Below are 13,269 nucleotides of genomic sequence, written 5' to 3'. Positions count from 1 at the left end.
TTTTTATATTGGTTATATTTTGGTCTTAATTATGGTTTATGATTTATAGTATAAGGTTTACAATTTATGTTTTAGGAAAAAAATTTGGACTTTTAATATATATAATAATTATATACTTTGTTTAGATTGTGGTTTATACATAAAAATAATATATATCATATTGAAATATCACTATTACACTGATATTAGGTTTGTTGTTTATTATTTTGAGTTTTGGATTTGAATTTGAGGTTTAATGTTTGGATTTTAAATTTAATTTAAGGTTTACAGAATATGAGAAGAAAAAAACATAAAAAGTCACAAATTAACCAAGAAATAGTTACAAATATCTTTGAAACACAATGTGTTGATAATTAACCACAAAAAAATTATGGCAAAGATTGTTGCATATTAGCCACATACTTGTTTCTAACTAATTTGAGGCTAATTAATTACAACTAGCCATAAAATAATTTTTGTGGCTAAATTGCCACAAATTGCCACAATTTAGCTACAAATTGGCCACAATATTTTTTTGTGTCTGCTTTGTGTCTAATATATGATAGCTATAGAAGGTTTGTGGCTGATTTGTGGCTTTGAAGAGTTTTTCTTGTAGTGTATGGATAGTAGACAAAAAATATTACAGTGGACAACAAATATTGTAGACAAAATAAAATAATATGGTCAACAAATGTCGTAGACAAAATAAAAATAATGTGAAACAATTAATATGATGGACAAAAATATGGCCCATTTTCAGAAAACTTAATCTCCTTTTACAACAATCCCATGGCATGGTGTGGTGGCTATGCAACAATGAGCGGATGATCAGAGTTGAGGCACTCATCACCAGAGAGGAAGGGGACAGCGTAGACATGCTGCAAAGAGACTTCAAGGGAGCTTCCGCCGAGATTTGAATTGATCAGATCTGAAGACTTGAGGTAGATCTAGGGGTAAAAGCTTCAACATATGAGATGTGGACAGAACTTGGAAATGTTTGAAAGTTTGTCGGCCTAAAAAGAGGTTGAGAGGTTTGAAAGTTTTGAAAAGATTGAGACAGCTACAAAAGAGTTAAAACAGAAAATATATTGCAAAAAAGTTTAACATGGAGATCTCAAATCTTCAACGGCGCCGGAGAACATAATTAGATAGGGTTTCTCGACATGGAGCATGAGAGAGAATGGTACAAGACACACATATATAATATATATATATATATATATATATATTTTCTTTAATTTTGTAAAAGTAAATGAGATAACTAAAGAGGGATAGTTTAGTCAATTCATATGATGTATGTGGTATTCTAGGAAAGGAGTTATGTAATGTGGTAGAACCCATAAGAATTGTTTTGTAATGTGGTAGATTTGTGAAAAATCTCAAAAAAAAACACATGCACAAAGCACAAAATACACCACATTGACGTGACAAGAGCATTGAGACAAAACTAAGAGACACAAAACAAAAAATGATGTGCTTGGTTTTTGGTATTTTAGCCAATCTTAAAGTCAGTGTGTCACTCTCTTCTCTTTTCCTTTCCAATACCAAAGATTAAAACGATTGGACGTATTGTTGTCTTAATATATTATACGGTGTGCTTACTTTTGTGTGTGTTTCTTCTTTCTTTCGCAGTGGATCTTTTCAAGTTTGAATTATTACCACGCCAGTTGAACTGAAATCATAAAACACACACGGTTATCTTAATAGGGTTTCTCTCGTATATATATATATTTTTTTCATTTGGTTTCAAAGGATCTTAATATCTTAACTTCATTAACTCCAATATAATGATGTCAAGATGATGATGACAACATATGAAGAACTATAAAATCCATACTATGGTTTAAACAAGCACTGATTCTGTTAGAATAAAAAAGAGTAATGATGTCAAGATGATGACAACATACGGAGAATCAATCAATCTAATTGGTTCAAACTTCAAAGAAACACGGATACCGTTTTACAAAACAGTCCTAGCTAGTTTTGAAAATATGCAGAATGGTCTTGGGTTTACATTTCGGCCCACGAATTTATTACTGACGAGCTCTCAAGCTGCCTGAGTAACTTAATTAGTACCTTGAGATCATGACTGGACTTAATTTTTTGGTTCTTCTTAACATTTATTGGGGAAAATAGTCAAGTCATTCAAGAATCAGGACAACAAAATGAAATACTAACTCCCTGGACCCTTGGAGAAACTGATCTTTCATGGAAAAAAAAAGTTGTTAAAATTAAGGATGGACTGATTACAGTATCCATTATAAAAGTCGAACCATCATTATCCAAATGGAGAATAGAGAATGTAATTACAAAAGCTTCATAAGACATTAACATTCACCTGTTTGGCTCTCTATTAACCTTTTCATACAATTTTCACTATGAATCTCAAACCTTAGCTTGTTTATTCCTCAATTAGCTGCGCAGTGGAATTCTGATTCATCCTGGTATGTAACCAACCATTACAGAACCTGATCAGACTTGAAGATGGTTAAACTCAAACTTGGGGTAGATCTCATCTGGTGCAAAGTCATAATTCTCAAAGATGATATATGGGGTTTAGTCAAGAATCAAAAAGCTCGTGTCTTTTATTATTAAGCAAAGGGGTGGTTACATTTTCTTACACAGATGTATAGGAAACAAAGAAAGAGGGAGATAACTAATCTCATCACTTGTCTGAACTTTTCGTAGGAGTAACTGCATCAACAATGGCTTCAACCTCTTCCTTCATCCGGCCGAGAACACCAGGTCCTTTAACATCATCCACTCTTGTCTTCTCATCAATGTCTTCACTTGTTCCATGAGTCTCCTTCCCATGAAACATCGATTCTTTCTCTTCTTTCCTGCTTCCAATCACATTTGTCTTCTCCTCTGGGAAAAAAAAACCAATTCCCAGAAACAGAAACGATCATCAATGAGATTAATAAAACTCCCAAATTAACCATCTTTTATAGAAACCTTAACAACCCAAAAGCTCATTGATTCAATTACATATAGAAAAAACCCTAAATATGGGAAAATAAGTCAAATTCATAAAACGACGAAACATAAATTTGTGAAATTGATTTGACATATATATTCATAAAAGAGTCAGTGTTACCAGAAAGAGAGCTCTGTTTTGGATCCGCCATGGATGATCTCTTCCTGATTCTGTCTTTGATCCTGGTTCTGTTATCGGGTTCTCTCTGAAATGTAGATGAAGATGAATGTGTTGGGGTAAGAGACGAAACAATGTGTTCTAATATGAACCGTCCGATCAGTATTGTAGATGAACGTCTAGATCGAACCGACACGTCACAGTCGGTTATTATGAAAACCCGAACCGCCCAGACACAAATGGGTTTTTGTATACAGAAACTAACGGGGTTAAATTTGAGAAGAAATAAAAGTAAAGGGACTTTAAGAGGAAATGTTAGGAACAAATTATTAAAGTTTTGCCGTTATTTTAAGAAATTTCTTTCGTACCCCAAATTTTTCAAAATTCAAACGTTTTCTCTCTCTTTTTATTTTATTTTAATTTGAACAGAACGTTCTCTCTCTTCTTCTCCTTTTTAACACTGCAAACTTTTTGTCAACATCAATCCCAATCACACACCCAATTCCAAGAAAACAATCTTTCCTTTTTTCCCACATTGCATCCCTAAAGCTTCGAATTTGTGAATCAATAGTTTCTTAAGTTCTGATTTTTGTGTAGAATTCACAAACCAAGGTCTAAATTTTAAGAAGATGGGTGGATCAGGAAATTGGATTAGATCACTAATATCTAATAGAAAACACGTAGATGATCAGGTACTCTACCAAAAAGCCTCCATCTTTGTTGTTTCTTCTTACTATATATTCCAAAATTTTTTTATAATCTGTGTTGATTTGTGAAGCAGGATAAGTTAAGTGAGAAGAGCAGCAAGAAGAAATGGAAGCTCTGGAGGCTTTCATCGGAGAGCTTCACATCTTCTTCTTTCAAGAGCCGAGCAAGCTATGGTGCTTCTTCGTTAGGCTCCGAGCCACCTTCTTTCTCAGCCGACGAGGCTTTTACTACTGCCATGGCAGCTCTCATTCGAGCTCCTCCTAAGGATTTCTTGCTTGTTAAGCGAGAATGGGCTTCAACAAGAATTCAAGCTGCTTTTCGTGCTTTCCTGGTTTGTTACCTTCTTGACTACTCTGTAGTTTAGCCATTGTCTTATTGTGATTTAACATTTTGAATCAAAAGGTGTGCACTTTAACTTGTACAATTCAAACTTGATTCGAATACAATTCAATTGTTTTACAAGTAGCAGCAGTATCTTTTTGCTTCTACAAAGTTTTAAACTTCAATGATCTTTGCATAAGAAACTTAATCTTGGTATGCTTGTCCATTGTGTTGTCTGTGATACTAGCATCTAAACCTTCTCTGCGTTTGTTTTCTTTTTCAGGCAAGACAGGCGTTTAGAGCTCTGAAGGCTGTAGTGAGAATTCAGGCAATATTTCGTGGCAGACAAGTTAGGAAACAAGCAGCTGTTACACTAAGGTGTATGCAAGCTCTTGTTCGTGTCCAGTCTCGTGTAAGAGCTCATCGTAGAGCGCCTTCAGATTCAGTTGAGCTAAAAGATCCTGTAAAGCAGACCGAGGTAATATAAATCAAAAACTTGCAGGACTTTTGAGTATGCTTATTGACCATTATTTTTGAGTATGTGAATCTTGTTGATGTTTTTATAGAAGGGTTGGTGTAGTAGCCCCAAAAGTGTAAAGGAAGTGAAAACGAAGTTACAGATGAGGCAAGAAGGAGCTATCAAGAGGGAGAGAGCTATGGTTTATGCTCTCACACATCAGGTTGGCCAATGTATTTTCAGAACATAAATTCAGAGTGTTTCACTGATTGTAATAATGTCTGATGAGTTTGTTTCGGCAGTCGAGGGCGTGTCCAAGTCCAAGCGGAAGAGTGCTTACACATCATGGTTCGCGCAAGAGCAGTCCTGGTTGGAACTGGCATGAAGATGTAGGGACATTTTCAAGGAAAAGTAGTGAGAGCAGTGTAGTATCTGAATATGAGGCTGTAAAAGTCAGGAAGAACAATCTAACTTCAACTAGAGTTCTTGCTAGACCTCCACTTCTTCTTCCTCCGGTTTCGTCAGGCATGAGCTATGATTCTTTATACGATGAGACATCAACGTCGTCAACATCTCAATCACCAGTTGCATTCTCTAGCAGTGTTCTTGATGGTGGTGGATACTATCGAAAGCCAAGCTACATGAGCCTGACACAATGTACTCAAGCCAAGCAGAGACAATCAGGATTATCTTGCAATGGAGATGCAAGACGCAGTGCTGGTTCAAACCAGTGTACTGATCTATACCCACCAGGGATACTAACAGGAAGACATGTCTGGGCCAAGAGCCAGCGAAGCTAAAAGAGCGAGCAATGCTGATATTTATCAAGTGANCCAATGTATTTTCAGAACATAAATTCAGAGTGTTTCACTGATTGTAATAATGTCTGATGAGTTTGTTTCGGCAGTCGAGGGCGTGTCCAAGTCCAAGCGGAAGAGTGCTTACACATCATGGTTCGCGCAAGAGCAGTCCTGGTTGGAACTGGCATGAAGATGTAGGGACATTTTCAAGGAAAAGTAGTGAGAGCAGTGTAGTATCTGAATATGAGGCTGTAAAAGTCAGGAAGAACAATCTAACTTCAACTAGAGTTCTTGCTAGACCTCCACTTCTTCTTCCTCCGGTTTCGTCAGGCATGAGCTATGATTCTTTATACGATGAGACATCAACGTCGTCAACATCTCAATCACCAGTTGCATTCTCTAGCAGTGTTCTTGATGGTGGTGGATACTATCGAAAGCCAAGCTACATGAGCCTGACACAATGTACTCAAGCCAAGCAGAGACAATCAGGATTATCTTGCAATGGAAATGCAAGACGCAGTGCTGGTTCAAACCAGTGTACTGATCTATACCCACCAGGGATACTAACAGGAAGACATGTCTGGGCCAAGAGCCAGCGAAGCTAAAAGAGCGAGCAATGCTGATATTTATCAAGTGATTTTCAACAGCCTGTTGGTTTATATTTGTCTTGCTTCGGCTTCGGGAACGGTTCCTGAGAAACTTATACACGAACTATAGATACAGAAACATCTTCTGTGTACTGTTTACATATATAAGAATATTGATTGGAGTTATTTGAGCTTGTAATTGGCTACTTAAGCCACTTCTCAATAACTTCGAATCTGAGTCGATTTTGTTCTTCCTTGTCTGTAAAATCTTCACTATGGATGCCTTTCATTGTTTACTTGAATATTTTAAGAATCAAAGGTGGACTTCCAAACAAAAATCAAAAACAAAATTACAAAATATATGAGAAAAGTATAACGGGAACTTGTTTGAAAATTTATATTGTGAGAGAAGGTAAAAAGATTCAGATACAACATAGTAAATCATAATCAGATGAAATCATCCACGACTATGATGGTGGAGATGGGTGTATGGAGAACACTAATCAGCTTATTGCTTGAGAGGAGCTTTCTTCTCTCGGTCTGCAATTCTAGCAGGGGCGTTTGAGTGTGACTTGAACCGCCCTCTTCCTCCTTCGTCTCTCTCCTAAAGATTCCAAGATATGCAGTATACGTTAAGCTAGTCTCATCATGGAACAGAGATCAAAATTCCTAGATTTGCGCTACTAGTCTACTTGAATGGATTGATTTTCCGTTTATGTACCTTTTTCTTGACGATCTGAACAACATCTTCGTCTTCAAGATGTTGAGAAAGACCACAATTCTGAGGATTGTGCCTCGTGCTCGTGCCCCAAACGAGTGCATACTTCATATCCTTCACGAGAGTCCTGTGGACGTGGTTACAGAAGTCTTCCACTGTGCAGCCACCTCGATCCTGATGAATTACAAGTAATCAAAGATGAATAACATCGATATGAAGGAGTTTTTAGGGTTATCTTCTAATAAGAGAACAATACACTTACAGATGAGAGGACAAAAGGCTCATCAAAATCTGGTTGCTGGCCTTGCGGCTTCGAGTAAACTCTCACAAGGCCCATTTCATCCCACATCCTTGCAAGTAGTCTGTCTAAGTTTAGCTGTTTCAAGGAGCAGGAAAATTTCATACTCAGAATAATAGTGGACACTAGACCCGCAACAAATTGGAGTTATAGTATTTTCCATTCTTGCAGATCTAAGACTACTCTTTCAAAATGTTACAAAACTTGCCTTTAGATTGCAGCTAATAACAATGGAATGTGGCTGCCGCGATAGTCTATCCACATCATCAATTCCAACCACATCTATTTTGTTGTAGACATATACACACTTAATATATTTGCGGTTGCCTTCAATGACATCGATAAAGTCATCAACTGTGGCGTTCTCACGAAATAGCACCTGCAATACTCCTCACCACAGCAGAGATTACGATAAGAAACCTTTAAAAATACTCACAAATATCTGCCAATTCTAATAATTCTACTCATAAAACTCAGAGAAGACACGAGAAGCCAGGAAAACCTCGTCTGAGGCTGAACTTATAGACGTATAAAGTTGGAACCTCGTACCTCAGCATTGTGAATCTTGTATTCGTGCAGGATTTGATAACAGAGCTTCTCATCAATGTGAGTCAAGGGTGCTGTAGTGTTGAACGATATTCCACCAGTCTTTTTCTTTTTGAAGTATATCTGGTAAACAGAGAAAAGACAAAATTACATAATCACATTCCACGGGAAAAATAACCAAGTTTCTAGATGGAGCACACCATGTAAAAGAGAAGGAGTTCAGGCTTCAGACTATTAAATGCTACATCTATAACTTGGTACAGCTAATAAGACAAGCTTTACCTGTGGAGGAGTTTTGTTTAGCCGCAAGCCCACAGCCTCAAGTTCCTTAGTCAGAATTTGCCTGTGGCCTTCACTCTAACAATTTTTGAAAAGCATAAAAAAGATTAATAAAAGAGTGCAGCATGACCACCAAATATCAATTCACATGGACAGGTAAACCATAAGTCACCTTTGAGGCATCAAGAACCATCAATACAAGGTCGGAAGACTTTGCAACAGCAATAACCTGAGATATAAGCAATCATAATCACAGTTCGTATCATGTTGATTATATTTTTCTGATTGGTAAGAAACTTCGGAATTAGTCGTAAATATCTAACTTGAGCACCCTAAAAAGAATATTCAGATTAACCAAATAAGAAAAGAAATAAATTAGATTTCAACCTGCCTTCCTCGCCCCTTTCCTTCCGAAGCACCTTCGATAATCCCAGGAAGATCGAGAAGCTGAATCTTTGTGTCATTGTAGTGAATTACGCCAGGGATGCATGTAAGTGTTGTAAATTCATATGAGGCTGCTTCAGAATGAGTTCCAGTTAACATAGTCAAAAGCGTGGACTTTCCGACACTGCAAAGTACAACCACTTCCATCACTTTTCCCAAACCCAAGCCAGCGATTTCTAAAATGGGAAATATATGTAAATGGATGTCTGAGAGTATAAGTATCTAAGACATTCAACCTCGGAAATCCTATTAGTGCAACACGTCCATGACCATACTTGGTAACTTCAAAACCTTCCCCACCTCCACTAGCACCCTGTTAATGGAATTCGGAAGACAATTACAAACTAAAAGCAGTAATGAAAAAGATTTAAGACTCTACTTCAGGTACAAGAAGCAGATGTGTACATTTGGTCACATAGCAGAAAATTCCTCAGTAGATTACGAATAAAGCAGTTACACACCGTCTATTTCAGTTGTATACATAAAGCAATAGCAAGGAAACGTATAGCGATGACCCGAGTAATAAAGGAAATATATAAGCTTCAAGAATCCCTCAGCTATATAGACATAACTCAGTAAGCGCATAGACTAATTGTTTAGTAAGTAATTGATTAAGAACTAGCATTACTTTCGGAGGCTCTAAGAGTTGTGTCCTGAGCTTTGCAATCTTTGCCTTGAGCTGACCAAGATGATACTCTGTCCATCAAGCAGAACATTATCAGTTAGTTACTTTGTTTTTTTCAGCAAATGTCAGATCAGAAAAGGAGGACATAAGCAGCAAATGAAACTTGTCAAAGCTGCTATCTGAAGTATTTATAATGTGTGTACTTTAGAGGATCGCAAATCTGTTTACTGTAATATCCATCTGCTAAGGATGCCTATAACTACGTGTTCTATAAGTAAAAAGGAGAACCTGTAGCTTTATTCTTCTGCGTCCGAGCCATCTCGGCCTCGATTTCCTTAATCCTTTCGATGATCCCCATTGTGCTTTACTTGTTTCTGCTACTATCTATCACTAAAAAAGAAGAAAAAGACAAAAGATTTGAGTTTATAGACTCAGCAGAATCACACACGTAACGACAATCACAGAGTTCACAGATTAAAAGTCAAGAGCTAAAATTAAACCCGAAGAATAAATCAAAAGTATATAAATTAGCATAGCTATCAAACCAAATCAAGCCAGTGAAAATATCCAAAAAACGAATTCTTCGATAAATGGCAAAAGCTGAGCTCTTCACGTCAATTGTGTAATCGAACAAAACGTATGTCGAGACATTCTCGATTCCCAACATGAATTTCTATAAAACGAGCTCGATTGGCACAATAACATGTAAAGATATGCGATTTCACAATATGTAAGTAGCTAAATCAAAGCATATGCATGAACAAAGTTGGGAAGATTTGATGTGCGACTCACAGTAGAAGAAGTGATGAAGGCGATCTCCGGAGAAGAGAGAAGGGGAGATAAGAGAGAGAGCACGCACGCCTGTAAAGAAGAGCAATAGGGCGCACAAAAAAATTACATGGGCCGATTTTATTGTATTTTACAGCCCAAAAGGCCTATTTTCTAATTCGATGCTTATTATCTTGTTTTCGTGAAACGCGACTAAATTTATCTTGTTTGCAATGGAGTGATTTTCGATCCTTTAGATTTCAGAATTTTTTTGTAGCATGAACAAAAAGAACCACTACTAATTGAATTTTGTTACATGAAGTACACATAGGCGTCTGTATAAATCTAGCTTTAATCAAAATTCAATGTATACTATTTTCTTCATGTAACAAAATTCAATGTATACTATTTTTTTTTAATACGTGTTCTGTTTTGTTGTTGTTTGATTTTCTCTTAATAGATTTTTGCTTTTGTTGTACTTAGGGATTTATGTATTTTCAGGTTATGGATGTTTCTTTATCATAATATGAAAGTCATCTAATAGCAAGAAATATGTCGTCGGTAGTGTCATTTAATGATAAATTCTTCATAAATGTTTTTACTTATATGTCAGGAGGAAATGTGTGTATCCCAAATATTGGTTTGGGAGTTGGGTTATCACAAAATTATGTTGGTTAACTATATATATATATATATATATATATATTAGTATATTTCTGAATGCAAGAGCTGAGAAAAATAACAAGCATAAGTGAATTTTCTTTATCTAATGGAAAATAATTTTGTAGTTATGTTAATGAATTCTTAGTTTTATCACTATATGTAAATTATAGCACACACAAAAAGACTAAATTAGTTGAAAACTGAACTTTGAAATACTATTTTATATATTAATTTTTTATATAACGATTGAATTAAAATAAAGAAAAAATTAGCTCATTTTTATACACAAAAACATTAATAAAGTTTAAACTAAGATTTTAACAAATTTATATTGTATGATATCCAATGATCTATGTTTTGTAAGATAAAGAATGTATAAATTGATGTTTTGAAATATTTACTTTTATCTAAAATCTAACTTTGACTTATCGGATAATAAAAAAGTAAAAAATAAAAAACACGTATTCTTGATTGGAGAATTTAAGGAAAATCTCCCTCTTTTCCTTTTTCTAATTGGAAAACATGTATATAGGTTTAATCCTATAAATAGAGAGACATAGGTAACGAAAGCATAATTACTTGTCAACAGATCACAGATCCTTAATTAGGTTTAAAGAGAACTGATCATGACGACCTCTTTCAAAGAGCTTTCAAGGCCTACGCGAGTGAAGAACAAAACTCCCGCAACGGTGCAAATCACAGCCGAGCAAATCATCCGGGAGGCACGACAGAGCCAAGGGGCTGAGATCCGGCCGCCTAAGCAGAGCATTACTGACTCCGTGGAGCTTTCCGACTACAGACTCCGCCGTCGGAAGGAGTTCGAGGACCGGGTCCGCGGCAGAGGAGGTAGCATCCATGCATGGATCAAGTATGCGCGCTGGGAAGATTCACAGAAGGATTACGCACGTGCTCGGAGCGTGTGGGAACGAGCCTCGGATATCTATTACCGGGAACATACGCTCTGGCTCAAGTACGCCGAGTTCGAGATGAAGAACAAGGCGGTCAATCACGCGAGAAACGTTTGGGACCGTGCCGTTAAGATCCTCCCCCGCGTGGACCAGCTTTGGTACAAGTATATTCACATGGAAGAGATGCTTGGGAACATCGCCGGGGCTAGACAGATATACGAGCGGTGGATGGACTGGTCACCCGATCAACAAGGTTGGTTCTCGTATATTAAATTCGAACTTAGGTATAACGAAATCGACCGTGCACGATCGCTCTACGATAGACTCGTTCTTTGCCATCCGAAAGTTTCCACTTACATCCGATACGCTAAGTTCGAGATGAAAGGAGGTGAAACTGCGCGTGCAAGGAATGTGTACGAACGCGCCATCGAGGAGTTTGCAGACGATGAAGAAATCTTTGTGGCTTTTGCTGAATTCGAAGAAGGCTGCAAGGAAGTGGAACGAGCTAGGTGTATCTACAAGTTTGCTCTGGATCAAATTCCTAAAGGCAGAGCAGAGGGTTTGTACAAGAAGTTTGTTGCGTTTGAGAAACAGTATGGTGATAAGGAAGGGATTGAGGACGCCATCGTTGGCAAGACAAGGTTTGAATATGAAGATGAAGTAAGGAAGAACCCTCTGAACTACGATTCATGGTTCGATTACCTTAGGCTAGAAGAGAGTGTAGGGAACAAAGATAGGATCAGAGAAATCTACGAGAGGGCCATTGCTAATGTTCCACCGGCAGAGGAGAAACGGTACTGGCAGAGATATATCTATCTTTGGATTAATTATGCACTCTTTGAAGAGCTTGAAACTGAAGATGTGGAGCGTACACGACTTGTATACAGAGAATGTCTCAAGCTTATCCCTCACGCCAAGGTTTCTTTTGCTAAAATATGGTTGCTCGCTGCACAGTTTGAGATAAGGCAATTGAATCTCACTGGTGCTCGGCGGATACTAGGTAATGCGATTGGAATAGCTCCAAAAGACAAGATATTCAAGAAATACATTGAGATGGAAGACGAGCTGGGAAACGTAGATAGGTGTAGAAAACTCTATCAACGGTATCTTGAATGGTCTCCTGAGAACTGCTATGCTTGGAGCAAGTTTGCTGAGTTAGAAAGCTCTCTAGCTGAAACAGAGCGAGCTAGAGCCATATTTGAACTTGCAATATCTCAGCCTGCTCTTGACATGCCTGAGCTGCTGTGGAAGGCATACATTGATTTTGAGATATCACAAGGGGAAGTAGAGAGGACACGAGCTTTATATGAGCGACTCTTGGACCGTACAAAGCATTACAAGGTCTGGATTAGTTTTGCAAAGTTTGAAGCGCAACAACAAGAAGATGATGTTACAGACTGCATTAGACGTGCCAGAGCAGTTTTCGACAGAGCCAACACGTATTACAAGGACTGCACACCGGATCTGAAAGAAGAACGTGCGTCACTATTGGAAGATTGGGTGAACATGGAGACGAGCTTTGGTAAGCTAGGAGATGTTGATCTCGTTAAACCAAAGCTCCCTAGGAAGCTCAAGAAGAGAAAGGCCATCACTACTGAAGACGGTTCTACAGAGTACGAAGAATACTTTGATTGTGTCTTCCCAGAAGAATCGCAGACTAAGAATCTCAAGCTTCTTGAGGCTGCGTATAAATGGAAGAAACAGAGGCTTGCTGCTGTTGCTTCATAAGATTCATGATTAATTAAGGGTTTTTTGTTTCTTTCTTGAGTTTATTATATAAATGGATGAGGTACATTATGCAAAATTCGAAATATATATGCGCACTTTGATTTTATAAGTATTCTTTTGTTGTTGTTGTTTTTTCTTTTTTTGTCGTCAAAGCTCCCTATAGTGTTTTTGTTGTTGCTTAGGGGACAAAAATTGGTCATATTTTGGGAGAAATAGTGCATAGAAAATCTATGGCAACACCGTTTGATACTGTCTTTTGCAGTGGTTACTTCTTGGAGAAGGTAAAGCTGTCTTTATGTTAACTGTCAACCACCGGACGATTGTGGAATATATATATATATATATA

General features: G+C 37.3%; 5 protein-coding genes across 6 annotated transcripts; 3 read left to right on the top strand and 2 right to left on the bottom strand.

Moving 5' to 3' along the window:
* On the bottom strand, window positions 2,544–3,234 carry LOC109130218. Its single transcript, XM_019239560.1, has 2 exons — window positions 3,077–3,234; window positions 2,544–2,847 (listed from the first exon to the last, which is right to left on the bottom strand). Exons 1-2 carry the CDS (start codon window positions 3,105–3,107, stop codon window positions 2,645–2,647), a joined length of 234 nt encoding a protein of 77 aa, XP_019095105.1. The 5' UTR covers window positions 3,108–3,234; the 3' UTR covers window positions 2,544–2,644.
* On the top strand, window positions 3,518–5,384 carry LOC104756081 (protein IQ-DOMAIN 14-like). 2 transcript variants are annotated; one of them, XM_010478601.2, is made up of 5 exons: window positions 3,518–3,765; window positions 3,852–4,112; window positions 4,386–4,580; window positions 4,669–4,782; window positions 4,862–5,384. In XM_010478601.2, the coding sequence occupies exons 1-5, from the start codon at window positions 3,703–3,705 to the stop codon at window positions 5,357–5,359; spliced, it is 1,131 nt and encodes a 376-aa protein (XP_010476903.1). In that variant the 5' UTR covers window positions 3,518–3,702; the 3' UTR covers window positions 5,360–5,384. The 2 variants fall into 2 exon arrangements, with proteins under 2 accessions (XP_010476903.1, XP_010476904.1); XM_010478602.2 differs by having other exon boundaries at window positions 3,519–3,765; window positions 3,855–4,112.
* LOC104756079 lies at window positions 5,400–6,316 on the top strand. The gene has a single exon (XM_010478599.1). It carries the CDS (start codon window positions 5,449–5,451, stop codon window positions 5,962–5,964), a length of 516 nt encoding a protein of 171 aa, XP_010476901.1. The 5' UTR covers window positions 5,400–5,448; the 3' UTR covers window positions 5,965–6,316.
* Window positions 6,309–9,739, bottom strand: LOC104756080 (developmentally-regulated G-protein 1). The gene is made up of 12 exons (XM_010478600.2): window positions 9,649–9,739; window positions 9,145–9,246; window positions 8,860–8,927; window positions 8,468–8,544; window positions 8,175–8,355; window positions 7,960–8,016; window positions 7,791–7,865; window positions 7,512–7,631; window positions 7,171–7,341; window positions 6,927–7,040; window positions 6,668–6,838; window positions 6,309–6,550 (listed from the first exon to the last, which is right to left on the bottom strand). The coding sequence occupies exons 2-12, from the start codon at window positions 9,212–9,214 to the stop codon at window positions 6,455–6,457; spliced, it is 1,200 nt and encodes a 399-aa protein (XP_010476902.1). The 5' UTR covers window positions 9,215–9,246; window positions 9,649–9,739; the 3' UTR covers window positions 6,309–6,454.
* On the top strand, window positions 10,914–12,923 carry LOC104759267 (crooked neck-like protein 1). Its single transcript, XM_010482211.1, has one exon. It carries the CDS (start codon window positions 10,914–10,916, stop codon window positions 12,921–12,923), a length of 2,010 nt encoding a protein of 669 aa, XP_010480513.1.

The sequence above is a fragment of the Camelina sativa genome, chromosome 17, assembly GCF_000633955.1.
Source record: "Camelina sativa cultivar DH55 chromosome 17, Cs, whole genome shotgun sequence".
NCBI lineage: Eukaryota > Viridiplantae > Streptophyta > Magnoliopsida > Brassicales > Brassicaceae > Camelina > Camelina sativa.
This window is presented reverse-complemented; position numbering and strand designations above follow the sequence as displayed.